The following is a 16,387-nucleotide window of genomic DNA, read 5'->3' as shown; positions in this document are numbered from 1 at the left end:
TGTGGCAGTGGGGGCGTGGTCAAGCGCCGGTCTGTGACAGGAGGGCGGAGCCAGGGAAGGTGAGTGGCAGAATAACTACACCTGCCGGTAATTAACCTGTGTTTGTGTGTCCTCCCAGTAACCGCGCCCTATTTAAGGAGGCAGAGGGAGAGCAGAGGGGACAGCTCATCCCGGGACTAGAACACAGCGCGCGCGCTGTGTGTGTGTGTGTTTTTCTCTCAAGAATAAAAGTAGGCTGTTAAACTGAAAAGTCTGACAATAAAAAGCCTATTAGTACCAGAAGCTTTGTTCTGCCGTCCTCTGTGCTCCACCCACACTTCAGAGAGCTCTGCATCGCCATTTTCTCTTCTTCGTTTGTTCCTCCTGACCTCTTCTGCTGCTCGCTACTACTGTTGTCATGCCGACCGAGGCTGTTGTGTTTCCCGCTTGTGGTCTCGTCACTCGTCACTTCCGGAAGTAGCTCGACAACTAGCTCGATAGGGTATTGTGGCAGCGGGGGCGTGGCCAAGCATCAGTCTGTGACAGGAGGGCGGAGTCAGGGAAGGTAAGTGGCAAAATCACTACACCTGATGTCAATTAACCTGTGTTTGTGTGTCTTCCCAGTGACCGCGCCCTATATAAAGGGAAAGAGAGCAGAGGAAGGCAGCTCTCTCTGGAACCAGTCAACTGGTGTGTGTGGTGTGACTGGAGAGATTTGTGTCTGAAAAGAACAAATAAAAGAGCATTATGGAACTTTATTCTGGCCTGCCGTCTTTCTGTGCTCCTCCCCCTCCTACGAACTGCCACAGTGGTGCTGAAACCCGGGACGGAGCACAGGAAAAGAACAGCCCCATGGAGCCCTCCACCTTCGCAGACCTGGTCCACGCCCTCGCCACGGCCCAGCAGAGCCAGCACCAGGCGCTAATCACCCTCCGGAAGGAGCAAGAGCGCCGGTTCGAGGCCCTGGTGCTGGCGCAGCAGGAAGATCGTCAGGCGGTCCGGCACCTCCTCGCGTCGGCGGGGTCCACCAGCGCTCCCACCGCGGGCCTGTCCCCCCTCATCCTAACCAAGATGGGCCCGCAGGACGACCCCGAGGCATTCATCACGCTCTTCGAGCAAGTCGCGGAGACCTCGGGGTGGCCGATGGAGCAGCGCGCGGCGCGCCTTCTCCCCCTGCTAACAGGAGAGGCACAGCTGGCCGCGCTACAGCTCCCCGCTGACCGCCGGCTGGCCTACGCGGACCTTTGCCGGGCCGTCCTCCAGCGGGTGGGGCGCACCCCCGAACAACAACGACAGCGCTTCCGCACTCTGCGGCTGGAGGAAGTCGGCCGGCCATTCGCGTTTGGCCAGCAGCTCCGGGACGCCTGCTGGCGGTGGTTGAGGGCCAACAACTGCGACGCCGAGGGAATTCTCGATCAGGTGGTGCTGGAGCAGTTCATTGGCCGCCTGCCAGAGGGAACCGTGGAGTGGGTCCAGTGCCACCGCCCGGCGTCGCTGGATCAGGCCATCGAGTTGGCGGAGGACCATTTGGCGGCTGTTCCAACGGCAGGACAGCGAACATCCTCTTCTCTCCTCTCCTCTCTCTCTCCCCCTCTCTCCTCCTGTGTCTCGTCCTCACCCCGTTCCCCCACCGCGGAGGCGGGGGCTGGCCCCACCCCAGCCGGCCCGTCGCACCCGCAGTGTCCTCCCGTTTTTCCCTTCTGTGTCTGTCTCTTCCCCCCCCTCAGGTGAGTGAGCCCCGGGGCGTCGGTGCAGAGAGGAAGCCCGGGCCGGTTTTCTGGCGCTGCGGGGAGCCGTGCCACCTCCAACAGCAGTGTTCGGCAATGGAAGTGGGTGCGGTGGTTCGGATCCCCGACGCGCCAGGAGCTGCCCTTGATCGGGCCGGAGCGTATCGCATACCGGTGAGTATCCAAGGGGATACATATCAGGCATTGGTGGATTCCGGTTGTAATCAGACCTCAATCCACCAAAGCCTGGTGCAAGACGAGGCATTGGGGGGAGCACAGGGGGTGAAGGTGTTGTGTGTGCACGGGGATGTTCACAGCTACCCGTTGGTGTCGGTCCACATTTTGTTCCGAGGGGAAAAATTTATAGTAAAGGCGGCGGTTAATCCTCGCCTCACCCACTCGATAATTTTGGGGACTGATTGGCCGGGATTCGGGGAGTTGATGAGTCATCTAGTGAAGAGTGGGTCCTGCCATAGGTCAGCAGGGGGAGGCCCCGGTGTCGCTTTGGCGGGGGCAGCTGTCGCAGAGCCGTCCACGTCATCTTCGCGTCAGAGTGAGGAGCCACAGGCTCCTCCTCCCTCTCTCGGGGAATCCCTTGCGGATTTCCCGTTAGAGCAGTCGCGAGACGAGACTCTGCGGCATGCGTTTGACCAAGTGAGAGTAATCGATGGTCAAACGCTCCCGCCGAACGCCACCCCGTCCTTCCCCTATTTTTCTATTATGAAAGATAGATTATACCGAGTGACGCAGGACACTCAGACGAAAGAGCAAATCACCCAGCTTTTGATTCCAAAAAGCCGCCGGGAATTGGTATTCCAGGCGGCTCACTTTAATCCCATGGCTGGACACTTAGGGCAGGATAAGACACTAGCCCGAATAATGGCCCGATTCTATTGGCCGGGGATTCGCGGCGATGTCCGTAGGTGGTGTACAGCGTGCCGCGAATGCCAGTTAGTAAATCCAGCGGCCATTCCAAAAGCGCCTTTGCGCCCCCTACCATTAATCGAGACCCCGTTCGAAAGGATTGGGATGGATCTCGTCGGGCCATTAGATCGGTCAACACGAGGGTACCGCTTTATATTAGTTCTGGTGGACTATGCAACGCGATACCCAGAAGCGGTGCCTCTTCGCAATATCTCAGCACGCAGTATTGCGGAGGCACTCTTCCGCATCATCTCCCGAGTTGGAATCCCGAAAGAGATTCTGACTGACCAAGGCACCTCGTTTGTCACGAACACTGAGCGAACTGTATAGGCTATTAGGTATTAAGCCGATGCGCACCAGCGTGTATCACCCACAAACGGACGGTTTAGTTGAACGGTTCAATCGCACCCTGAAGAATATAATTAAAAAATTCGTAAGTGAGGACGCACGTAACTGGGATAAATGGCTTGAACCCTTGTTATTTGCAGTGCGAGAGGTCCCCCAAGCCTCCACGGGGTTCTCCCCGTTTGAATTGTTATATGGGCGTAAGCCGCGCGGCATTTTAGACGTGCTGCGAGAAAATTGGGAGGAGGGACCTTCACCCAGTAAAAATGAAATTCAATACGTTATTGACCTGCATGCAAAACTCCACACGCTCACACACCTAACCCAAGAGAATTTGCGGCAGGCCCAAGAACGGCAAACCCGCCTGTACGACAGGGGTACGCGCCTTAGGGAGTTCGCACCGGGAGATAAAGTACTCGTACTGTTGCCCACATCGAGCTCCAAATTGATCGCCAGGTGGCAAGGACCCTTTGAGGTCACACGGCGAGTTGGGGACGTCGACTATGAGGTGAGGCGAACGGACAGGGGTGGGGCGCTACAGATTTACCACCTCAATCTACTCAAACTCTGGAACGAGGAGGTCCCCGTAGCGTTGGTGTCGGTGGTTCCGGAGAAGGCGGAGCTGGGGCCGGAGGTTCAAAAGGGCACATTGGCATCGCATACCTCTCCGGTCCCCTATGGAGACCACCTCTCCCCGACCCAACTCGCGGAGGTCGCCCAGTTGCAGACCGAGTTTTCGGACGTGTTCTCGCCCCTGCCCTGCCGCACCGACCTCATAGAGCACCACATTGAGACGCCCCGGGGGTGGTAGTGCGTAGCCGCCCTTACAGGCTGCCCGAACACAAGAAAAAAGTGGTTCGGGAAGAACTCGAGGCCATGCTCGAGATGGGCATCGTCGAGGAGTCCCACAGTGACTGGAGCAGCCCGGTGGTCTTGGTTCCCAAGGCCGACGGGTTGGTCCGGTTCTGTGTGGACTACCGAAAAGTCAACGCGGTGTCTAAATTCGACGCGTACCCAATGCCTCGTATTGATGAGTTGCTCGATCGGCTAGGCACGGCTCGCTTTTACTCGACACTGGATTTGACAAAGGGTTATTGGCAGATCCCCTTGACTCCATTATCCCGAGAAAAAACGGCCTTTTCCACACCGTTCGGCTTACACCAGTTTGCCACACTTCCTTTTGGGCTGTTTGGGGCGCCCGCTACGTTTCAGCGGCTGATGGACAGGGTCCTCCGCCCCCACGCCACCTATGCGGCCGCATACCTCGACGATATCATTATTTATAGTAATGACTGGCAGCGGCACTTACAACACCTGAGGGCCGTCCTTAAGTCGCTGAGGCGAGCGGGTCTCACAGCCAACCCAAAGAAGTGTGCGATTGGGCGGGTGGAAGTACGGTATCTGGGCTTCCACTTGGGCAACGGGCAGGTGCGTTCCCAAATTAACAAGACAGCAGCAATTGCGGCCTGCCCGAGGCCCAAGACCAAAAAGGGGGTGAGACAGTTCCTGGGGCTGGCTGGCTACTATCGTAGGTTTATACCTAACTATTTGGACGTCACCAGCCCGCTGACTGATCTCACTAAAAAGGGGGCACCAGATCCGGTCCAGTGGACGGAGCAATGCCAGCGGGCTTTCTCTGAGGTAAAGGCTACACTGTGTGGGGGGCCACTATTACACTCCTCTGACTTTTCTCTCCCTTTTATGTTACAGACGGATGCGTCGGACAGAGGGCTGGGGGCCATGTTGTCCCAGGAGGTGGAGGGGGAGGATTGTCCCGTGCTGTACATCAGCAGAAAGCTGTCGGTACGCGAGGGGCGCTACAGCACGATAGAGAAGGAGTGCCTCACGATCAAGTGGGCGGTCCTTGCCCTCCGCTACTACCTGCTGGGACGCCCTTTCACCCTCTGTTCGGACCACGCGCCCCTCCAGTGGCTCCACCGCATGAAGGATGCCAACGCGCGGATCACCCGTTGGTATCTGGCACTCCAACCCTTTAATTTCAAGGTGATCCACAGGCCGGGGGCGCAGATGGTTGTGGCAGACTTTCTCTCCCGTCAAGGGCAGGGGAGAGTCGGCTGCAGGCCGGACGGCCGCCCGGCCTGAGTCGGGCGGTGGGGGTATGTGGCAGCGGGGGCGTGGCCAAGCATCAGTCTGTGACAGGAGGGCGGAGTCAGGGAAGGTAAGTGGCAAAATCACTACACCTGATGTCAATTAACCTGTGTTTGTGTGTCTTCCCAGTGACCGCGCCCTATATAAAGAGAGAGAGCAGAGGAAGGCAGCTCTCTCTGGAACCAGTCAACTGGTGTGTGTGGTGTGACTGGAGAGATTTGTGTCTGAAAAGAACAAATAAAAGAGCATTATGGAACTTTATTCTGGCCTGCCGTCTTTCTGTGCTCCTCCCCCTCCTACGAACTGCCACAGGTATACATGCACAAAGTAGCTCGGCAGAAATCGCATAAACTAGGTCGTGTAGCTCGATTCCGAGAAATCAAGTTCGGTTCAATTTCAGCCAAATTAAGGTGTATACATGGCATTTTGAACTTCGATTTCAGTCGAGCAACGGCAGAAATTCGATTCTCTCTATGTGCATGTAAACGTAGTGAGTGTTGCTAGGCATTCATGGAGTGCAGTTAGCTTCTTCAACCAGTACGTATGGTCATATCGGGGCCTGGTGCTGTCCAGCTCTTCATCTTTGACACTCTTTCTTGGACATCTGCCATTGAGATGGTTACTGGTTCTTGTTCAACTGGAGGTTGCTGTGGTCAGCTCTTAGGTTCATTGGGCATCCGTGTTGTGTGATCCCTTTCTTTCCCATATGTCTTTCCAGTATTTTTCCACCTCAGCTCTTGGTGGGTCTGACCGATTGTTGTTTGCCTGCCACTGAGGTCAGCTGTTAGCCTCAACACAAGAGCTCTTGTTAGCGCCTGGTACCCAATCTCTGGTTGTGGGGATGATGACGACATCTCCCCGCTGACCTGTCTTCCTGGCTTCCTGTTGTATTTCATCTAGTTGTGATAATAGATTTCGATTACGGATGTTGGAACACTGGGCTAATAGTTGCTTCTTTGTTAGTAGCCAATTTCTCATCAGTTTGCCCTGATGAGAACTGACGCAGACCTTGTTGACCCGGGCATCTGCGCCGGTATGACTCTATCAGTTATGTCTTCACTCATTGAGGTAGGCTGATATCATGAGAGGTCTTGCCTAAGGACCCTTACTGGATGATGTTTTGCCCCGACCGGGATTCGAACCCCGATCTCCCACATCGTAGTCAGTGAGCATTACCACTGTACTATCCAGCTGAGATATATATATATATATATATCAGGGCTCTACACTAACTTCTTTTTTCAGGAGCACACATGCTCCTAAGTTAAAAATTTTAGGAGCACAGGGAAAAAAATGGGGGCACAAGCAGGTTTTCATTTTAAAGGTTTATTGCAGCGCAAACAGACACACCAACACATAAAACGCAAAATTCAATTGAGAATGAATGAATGAACGAATGAATGAGTGAACAAACAAATGAATAACGAACAACTGAATGAATGAACAAACAGTAGCTAAACAGAGAGCAGAGCTCAGCAGAGCTAACAACATCAAGGACAGCTCCCACCCTGGCTCTGAGTTCTTTGACTTGCTGCCCTCAGGCAGGCGTTACAGGTGCATCAAAGCAAGGACCAACAGACTCAAAAACAGTTTTTCCCACAGGCCATAACCACCTTGAACAATTAGCCTTTCTCACATTACGTCACTTGCAGGGGAACTCGTATCCGTTTTCAGCCTTTTGAATGGAAGAAGAGGTATACGGCGGCAACATATGTTAACAAAACTGTCATTCACAGATAAGATTGATAATAATATTGCGCATTGTTGTTTATCATTACGTATTGTTAGTGACCATTCCAGTCACCTATCTGCCTTGTTTTAGAAAGGAAGTTTACTGACTTTCTATGGTTGCTACTTGTTAGCCAGCAGATTAGCATGCCGCCTCTTCTTCCATTCAAAAGGCTGAAAACGGATGTGAGGTTCTTCTGCAAGTGACGTAATGTGAAAAAGGCTAATTACATGCACTGACTGATGCCACTTCTGGCAGGTGCAACAATGCACCAACAAGGACCTAAAAGGACAATATTCTTACACTTACCTGATACAGTGCAATACTTATTACAGTGCAACCTCACAGAGCAACTTTTTAGTTTTTATAGCTTTTGTATATTTTATATTTATATTTCTACACTTTTACATCCATACCCAATACAATGCAATACCAAATACAGTGCAATATCCTGAGTTTTGTAGCTGAACTGAGTTTCTATAACTAATGTGCAATTAACATCTGCACCTCAACACGCCCAGTTGTATATATATTCTTTGTTTTTCTGCTGTGTTGTGACATGCACCATTTGTATATACTGTATATTATTTGTTTTTCTGCTGTGTTGTATGTTCCCATCTAAATGTTTGCACTGGGGTATGTGCTTTCCATCTCATTATATAATTTTCCCGCACCTTCTCCCGTCGTTCTAGCTTTCTTCACTACACTTTCTTCCTCGTCCGTTCTTTTATTCTTGTTTCCACCATCCTTGCTTTTAAAAAACGCCATTATTCTCTGCATAGCGAATATATTTCTCAGCTCGGTCCGAACCAGCTCTCAGTTATCTCTCAGTTGAATGATCTGATGAATCCCTAAAAAGCACTTTTCCCACCTAATGCCACACCCACAACATACAACCATGGGAAAGAGGGGCAATCACAGAAAGATGTGGCAGAATGGCAAAAAAAAAATTAACTTTTTCACCCCCCCCGGCTGCCATGGGAACCACCGCAGGTGCAAGACAGAGGCAATGCATGCAACTACAGACAGAGAGCAAGGCGCAGGCAGAACACACACACACACACACACACACGTACACAACACTGAACACACACACTTGCAACAATACAGGCCGTTACTCGTTACACTATATTAGGTAGGCTATCCAGTGCTGGATTTACATATTTTGCAGTTTAACATTTGATACATTTTAGAATGTTAAACTCGTTGCGTCTGTGCTCAGTGCTTTCCTAAATTGTCGGCCGCAAGAAGCCCTCGCACGAATGCGCGTTTTTTTTTTTCGTCGTTCGCATGCCGAAAAATTCGCTCGCAAATGCGAGTGAAACGTGCGCACTGTAGAGCCCTGATATATAATATATGGTGTGTGTGTGTTGTGTAGCCAGTGACGCTGTACGGATCATCGATGCTGAGTGGTCCAGTTCCTTCAGGTCAGTCCCTGGATGTAGAGAATGCCTCTCAGCCCGGACTCATCACCAGCTCAGGCCTTGTGCTCTTCGGCTCTGATGGGAAATCGGTAACACTCGCGCTCTCTCCCTCTCTCTCTCACACACACACACACATAGAAACAGTAGCAGAAATAATTCCTTCAGCTTCTAAACTCGTTAAAACCCTGCTCTGAAACATCATGATACTTGTTGCAGGTTCCACAGAACATTTATGCTCCAACCTTGATATATTAAAGGTGTGGTTTGTAATGTTTGAACGTGTTTCTAGGTTTTTAGTGTTTCTCACACATAGGATATAATTCCAGAGAACTGTTAGGAGATACACTGATTAGCCATAACATTATGGCCACTGACAGGTGAAGTGAATAACATTGATTATCTCATTACAATGGCACCTGTCAAGGAGTGGGATATATTAGGCAGCAAGAGAACAGTCAGTACTTGAAGTTGATGTGTTGGAAGCAGGAAAAATGGGCAAGCGTAAGGAGCGACTTTGACAAGGGCCAAATTGTGATCCCTACATGACTGAGTCTGAGCATCTCCAAAATGGCACATCTTGTGGGGTGTTCTTGGTATGCGGTGGTTAGTACCTACCAAAAGTGGTCCAAGGATCCGAAGGACAACCGGTGAACTGGCGACAGGGTCATGGATGTTGAAGGCTAGCCCATATGGTCCAATCCCACAGAACAGCTACTGTAGCACAAATTTCTGAAAAGGTTATGTTAGGGTTTTGCTAGGAATCGAACCCGGGTCGCTGGTGTAGTAATCCAGCAAACCCCCACTAGGCCACCAGGGGAATGACTCAAGTGCAGAGGAGTGAGGCGAAAGTAGAGTAGAAAAAAAACAGTTTATTTACAAAGCTGAAAAATCCAAGGCAAAAAACAAAAGTAATAATCCAACGCTCAGAAGATATACGAGAAAAAAAAAATTTATAAAAATAAAAAAAAAATCCAAAAGTTCAAAGTCAAAACAAAAAGCCAAAGGTAAGAAAAGAAAAGGCAAAAAACCAAACGCTCAGAAGATCGCAAAATGGTAAACACAAAGTCCAAAATGTCCACAAGAAAACAAAGTACAAAAGACCACAAAGACAAAGGCAAGGAACACGGAACAGAGATCTCAGGTGATAACAGCACAAAGACTCCGTGACTAGGGACCAAACTGAGGAAGTATATATACACAGGGTAATTAGAAACTAGGCGGGGCAGGAAATGAGGAACAGGTGAGGCAAAAGCACATGAAAACAAAGGCTGTCAAAACAAAACACAGAAAACAGTGGCGGCCTCTAGAGGTCAAAACAAACATGACAAGATAAAGAAATAACAGCGGCCTCTAGAGGCCAAGACAGTCCCCAGTCCTAACAGGACCCCCCCCAAGGAGTGTCTCCTGACGTTCCCAGGGCGATCCGGATGGGCCGAATGGAAGTCCCGACAAAGTTCTTTGTCTAATACGTCCCGAGCGGGGACCCAACAGCGCTCCTCAGGGCCATAGCCCTCCCAGTCCACTAGATATTGGAGCCCACCGCGGACCCGGCAGGAGTCAAGCAGGCGGCGCACGGTGAACACAGTCTGACCCTGGAAGATGCGGGGAGGCGGGGGATTCCTAGGGGCAGGGGCATACGTGGACAACAGTATGGGCCGCAACAGGGAAACATGGAACGTGGGGTTGATCCTTAGAGTCCAGGGCAACTGGAGCCGGTAGGCGACAGGGTTCACCCTGCGCACAACCTTGAAGGGGCCAATGTAGCGAGGAGCAAGCTTGCGGTTCTCCACCCACAGCAGAAGGTCCTTGGCGGACAGCCAAACCCGCTGCCCAGGGCGCAAAACGTGGGCAGGCCTTCTATGGTGGTTGGCCTGAGTCTGGTTGGACCTGGAAGTCTGGATGAGGGTCCTCCTGACCTTGTTCCAGGTCTTGCGACACCGTCTCACATACTGGTTGACCGAGGGCACCCCAGCGTCCTCCTCCTGGTCCGGAAACAGAGGTGGCTGGAACCCAAATTGGCACTGGAATGGCGACAACCTGGTGGCCGATGACTGCAGGGTGTTGTGGGCAGCCAGGTGCTCCATGATGTTGGGTTATCCATCACCAGGCCTCGCAGGGTGGTTTCCAGGTCCTGGTTGAGCCTCTCCGTCTGGCCATTGGACTGGGGGTGGAACCCAGAGGAGAGGCTGGCGGTGGTCCCGATGAGCTTGCAGAACCCGTGCCACACTCGGGAGGAGAACTGTGGCCCCCGGTCTGAGACGATGTCCTGTGGAAGACCAAAGACTCGGAAGACATGAGAAAAAATAAGTTTGGCTGTTTCAAGAGCAGAAGGGAGTTTGCACAGTGGTATGAAGCGGCAGGCCTTCGAGAATCTGTTGACAATGACCAATATGACAGTGTTACCTTGTGAGTCAGGAAGACCCGTGATGAAGTCGACTGCCACATGGGACCAGGGATGCTGGGAAATGGGCAGGGGATACAGGAGGCCCTGGGGATGCTGTCGTGGGTTCTTGCTTCTGGTGCAAACCTCACAGGACAGGACGAATGACCTCACTTCCTTCTCCATGCTTGGCCACCAGAAGCATCTTTTCAAGAAGTCCAGGGTCCTCCGAGCTCCCGGGTGGGTGGTGAGAGGGGACGAATGACCCCACTGGAGAACCTTGGCCCGGGCTTGACGAGGGACGTACAGGAGGCCCGGTGGCCCCGTCCCAGGACCGGGGTCCTGGCGTTGAGCTTGTTGGACGGCCTCCTCAACACCCCAGCGGACAGGGGCCACAATCCGGGACACCGGGATAATAGGCCCAACTTCACTCTCCCTGTTGTTGGGCGAGAATAGCCTGGAGAGCGCATCCGGTTTGGTGTTCTTAGAGCCAGGGCAGTACGATAGGGTGAAATTGAATCGACTGAAAAACAAGGCCCCCTTAGCCTGTCGTGGGTTCAGTCTCTTGGCTTGCTGGAGGTACTCCAGGTTCTTGTGGTCCGTCCAAACCAGGAATGGATGTTGCACTCCCTCCAGCCAGTGCCTCCACTCCCAAAGGGCCAGTTTAACCGCTAGCAGTTCTCGATCCCCCACATCATACCGGGACTCCGCAGGGCTCAGGCGGTGGGAGAAGTAAGCGCAGGGGTGCAACTTTCCTTCCGAGCATTGAGAGAGCACCACGCCGACACCACTGTCCGAGGCGTCCACCTCCACAATGAACGGTTGGGAAGTGTCCGGGAGGACCAGAATGGGTGCCATGCAAAAGCGGTGCTTGAGGTCCTTGAACGCCTTTTCCGCCCGAGGAGACCAGACATAAGACAGTCTTTTTGGTGAGATCCGATATGGGTGTTGCTACGGAACTGAAGTTCCTGACGAACTTGCGGTAGAAGTTAACGAATCCTAAGAACCGCTGAACTTCTCTAACGGACTTGGGAGTAGGCCAGTCCCGAACGGCCAGGGTCTTGGCTGGGTCCATTTGGAGTTGTCCCGTCCATACAATAAAACCCAGGAAGGAGACCTTTGGACATGAAACTCGCATTTCTGGGCTTTAGCAAACAGACTGTTCTGTAGAAGTCTCTGGAGGACTTGGCGGACATGGTGGCAGTGCTCCTGTAAGGTCTTGGAAAATATCAAGATGTCGTCGAGATAGACGAAAATGTACTGGTTAATCATGTCCCTCAAGACGTCGTTGATTAGGGCCTGAAAAACTGCTGGTGCGTTGGTGAGTCCGAAGGGCATAACTCGATACTCATAGTGCCCTGATGGGGTGTTAAAGGCAGTCTTCCACTCGTCTCCCTGTCGGATACGGATGAGGTGGTATGCGTTCCGTAAGTCCAACTTGGTGAAGACAGTGGCGCCTTGGAGCAGGTCGAGCACTGTGGACATCAGCAGAAGGGAATAGCGGTTGCGCACCGTGATTTTGTTAAGGCCCCTGTAGTCAATACACGGTCGGAGCCCTCCATCCTTTTTACCGACAAAGAAGAAGCCGGCGCCAGCAGGTGAGGTGGAGGGTCGAATGAACCCAGAGACCAGGGCGTCCTTAATGTATTCCTCCATGGCCTTGCGTTCTGGCTGAGAGAGGGAAAACAGTCTGCCCCGAGGAGGGGTAGTCCCAGGGAGCAAATCGATGGCACGGTGCGGAGGAAGAACGGTGGCCCTACTCTCGCTGAACACTTCTTTCAAATCCCAGTACTCTGTGGGAACTTGAGATAACTCGGTGAGATCAGGAGGCTCAGCAAGAGACACAGGAGAGCTAGAGAGCAGACAAGAGGCATGGCATGCAGGACCCCATTCCACAACCTGGCTTGTTACCCAGTCTATGCGTGGGTTGTGGCGGGTAAGCCAAGGAAGGCCTAGAATAACTGGGAACTCTGGCGAATGAATAAGGTGCAGGGAAATTTCTTCTTTGTGACCTTGAGCCTGGAGAAAGACTGGAGAAGTAACTTGGGTGACTCTTCCGTCACCTAAAGCTTGGCCATCGAGGGCAGACACAGACAGCGGGACTTCAAGAGCAGTAGGGACATTGATTCTTTGGGCGAAGTGGATATCCATAAAGTTTCCTGCCGCCCCGGAGTCTAACAAGGCCTGACAAGAGTGGACGGACTCACCCCAGGAGATGGAGACCGGGATGTAGACTCCTTGGCCAGGGAGTTCGGGAGAGAGGGTAGGCCCCGTCACAACCCTCCCTCGGCTGGACGGGGCGGTCCTTTTCCCGAGAGCTCGGGACATGATGCTCAGAAATGGCCGGGTTTGCCACAGTAGATGCAGCACTTGTCCCTCCTTCTGTGCTCCCTCTCAGATGCGGAGAGGCGAGTATGGCCCACTTGCATGGGCTCTGGACAGTCACTGGAGGAGGTAGATGGGCTCCATGTTGAGGCCGGGGAGGCTCAGGACTTGGTGGCGTTCTCTAATCCTGTTGTCAAGACGAATGGCATGTGAAATCAGAGTTTCGAGGTCACTTGGGCATCCGATAGAGGCCAGGCCATCTTTGATGGGGTCAGACAAACCATGGTGGAAGGCTGAAACCAGGGCAGCCTCGTTCCATCCGCTGACTGCTGCGAGCGTCCGGAACGAGATGGCGTAGTCTGCGACGCTTCCTCCTTGCCGGATGGACATGAGCTTTCTGGCTGCGTCTTTACTGATGTCCGCCTGATCGAAGACATGAAGCATCTCCTCCCTAAACAGCATGAAATCAGAGCACTCAGGTCCCTGTCTCTGCCAGATGGCCGTTGCCCAAGCTCGTGCCTTACCAGCTAACAAGGTTATCACAAAGGCAATCTTGCGGCGATCCGTAGTGTAGGTGATAGGCTGGAGCTCAAAGGTGAGTTGGCACTGGGTAAGGAACTCCCGGCACTCACTGTGCTTGCCGTCATACCTCTGTGGTGCAGGAAGGCTGGGTTCGCGAGGTGAAGGAGGCAGCGTGGCAGGAGGCACTGGAGCGGATGGTGGAGCAGGAGCAGAATCAGGAGGAGGAGATGGGGGCAGAGGAGTCAGCTGTGCCAGGGCTTTCCCAATTTACTGAAGCAGTACCTTGTGGCGAGCAAGGGTCTCACGTTGGCTTGCAAGAGTCCATCCCTGAGTGTCCATGGTAGATCCGAGGCGTGTTAACGCGGCCATCATTCCCTGAAGGTTAGCCAGGTAGACAGTTGAAGAAGACTCTGCTGAGTCGGTCATGACGGAGTCTTTCTGTTAGGGTTTTGCTGGGAATCGAACCCGGGTCGCTGGTGCAGTAATCCAGCAAACCCCCACTAGGCCACCAGGGGAATGACTCAAGTGCAGAGGAGTGAGGCGAAAGTAGAGTAGAAAAAACAGTTTATTTACAAAGCTGAAAAATCCAAGGCAAAAAACAAAAAGTAATAATCCAACGCTCAGAAGATATGAGAAAAAAATAAAAAAAAAATTAAAAATCCAAAAGTTCAAAGTCAAAACAAAAAGCCAACGGTAAGAAAAGGCAAAAAACCAAACGCTCAGAAGATCCCAAAATGGTAAACACAAAGTCCAAAATGTCCACAAGCAAACAAAGTACAAAAGACCACAAAGGCAAGGAACACGGAACAGAGATCTCAGGTGATAACGTAACAGCACAAAGACTCCGTGACTAGGGACCAAACTGAGGAAGTATATATACACAGGGTAATTAGAAACTAGGCGGGGCAGGAAATGAGGAACAGGTGAGGCAAAAGCACATGAAAACAAAGGCTGTCAAAACAAACACAAAACACAGAAAACAGTGGCGGCCTCTAGAGTCCAAAACAAACATGACAAGATAAAGAAATAACAGCAGCCTCTAGAGGCCAAGACAGTCCCGAGTCCTAACAGGTTAATGCTGGTACCTTTCTGTTTTAGCCAGCATTCACTTTTTCAGCAGTTTGTGCTACAGACCCAGTTATCTAGCCATCAGATCACTCTGATTCCTGCTTCTAACACATCAGCTTCAAGAACTGACCGTTCTCTTGCTGCCTAATATATCCCACCCCTTGACAGGTGCCATTGTAATGAGTTATTTAACAGTCATTTCACGAAATCGAGTCGTACATGAGCTGATAGCCGACGAGGCGCGTAGCACCGAGTTGGCTATAAGCCATGTACGACGAGATTGAGTGGAATAACTGTTTTATTCTATCCACATTCACTAGATTTTGAGAAACTGAGCATTTTTAAATAAAATCTTTATACAAAACATCCAACAAAATTTTGTCATTTCCGCTTCGAATGTAAACAACCCGGTGAAATGATGGTAGCAATTTGTGAAAAATGCTACAATAATAATTATTGAAAAATAAGATATGTTCTTACCATCAAATGCTTTTATTTCCATATTTTGTTGCTTTTTTTATTTTTGGGGTTTTGTTTAAGAGTAGAGTTTTTATTTCGTCCTCGGTTGGTTCAGCAACATGCTCCGCCATGTTTTTCTCTACTCACGGGATATGACCCGATAGCTTAGTAGTAGAGTAGCCAATCAGAGCGTGCGATTGCTCATATCCAGTGAATGTGGATAGAATAATCAATGTTATTCACGTCACCTGTCAGTGGTCAGAATGTTATGACTGACTGGTGTAAATCATAATGTGACTTTATAGTGTCGGACAGCTTCAAGGAGTCAATTCCTGGGGGAAAAAAAAGCTTAACGTTAATAAATGTGACCGTGAGAATGAGACCTAATTCTGTTCACAGTAATCACTGTAATGCTGCTGTGTATACTTTGTATACTTTGTATTCATCACAACAGCTTGTATTGTGACTGCTAGCTATTAGCATTCAGCTGGTTTGCATCATCAGAGTTATTATTTTTATCATTCCAGCTAATTGCTGTTTGAGAAATGAGGAATAAAGCTATTGTTTGTTAGTCTTAGCTGAGAGACACTAATTTATCACGAAAGTGTGCGATTTGATGCTGAACTCTTTTTCTTTTGTGAATTTTTCTTACCCTTTAAGTTTAATATGCTTAAGTTTATATTTTACTGCATTAACTCAAGTGAAGCATTTGAAGCTGTACTTTTACCAGAGTATTTGTGAGCCATTCCACCAAATCGGTGCCATTTCTGTCCCTAGAAAATAATGTATAAATGCACATAAAAATGTACTTTAAAATACATTTCCTTATTACACAGAATGTCCTGCACATTGATCTGATTTCAAATTTAAGATATATAATTAAAGGATTAATAAAAACTACCTAAAACACTGAAAAATAGCATGTGTTACCTGTCCCCGCACTCTATACTTAATTATGAAATATTATTATTAAAATCCTTCAGAAACAGTATTTCTTTTGCACTGTTGTGTGACTCCATATCCTATCCATGGTTTAAATATATTTTTTTCATAAGAAATTCACAACATCTTAGTTAAAATACACATTTTAGTCGTGTCCCTGGGTTTTCACTCAGTCCTATTACCCAAACATATTACCCCATCTGACAAATTTGGAACGTTCCATAAATCACATGCTCAACAGGAAGTTACATCAGTTGTGTCTTCTGAAGGCCATGGGAAGACCAAAAGTTACTTCTCTCATTTACTTTTCTGTATATTTGATGATTTTTTAACTTTGACTGATAAGGTCAATGTCAACATACTGTCCTGTTACTTAAATTATTTCTTAGATGATATTTGTTTAAATATGTTTAAAAATACAGATTTTTGGTAAATCACTAGAATGTGCCAAGTG

General features: G+C 50.3%; 1 protein-coding gene across 1 annotated transcript in view; it reads left to right on the top strand.

Moving 5' to 3' along the window:
* The window catches only part of aldh1l2 (aldehyde dehydrogenase 1 family, member L2), a 68,297-nt gene that overhangs the window by 24,946 nt on the left and 26,964 nt on the right, over positions 1–16,387 (top strand). The window contains exon 7 of the mRNA XM_060903402.1: positions 8,192–8,326. Within this exon, the coding sequence (XP_060759385.1) occupies positions 8,192–8,326 (135 nt within the window). The remainder of the gene's footprint in view (positions 1–8,191; positions 8,327–16,387) is intronic.

The sequence above is a fragment of the Neoarius graeffei genome, chromosome 21 (assembly GCF_027579695.1).
Source record: "Neoarius graeffei isolate fNeoGra1 chromosome 21, fNeoGra1.pri, whole genome shotgun sequence".
Taxonomy (NCBI): Eukaryota; Metazoa; Chordata; class Actinopteri; order Siluriformes; family Ariidae; genus Neoarius; species Neoarius graeffei.
The sequence above is the reverse complement of the archived record's forward strand: the minus strand, read 5'-3'. Positions and strand labels throughout refer to the sequence as shown.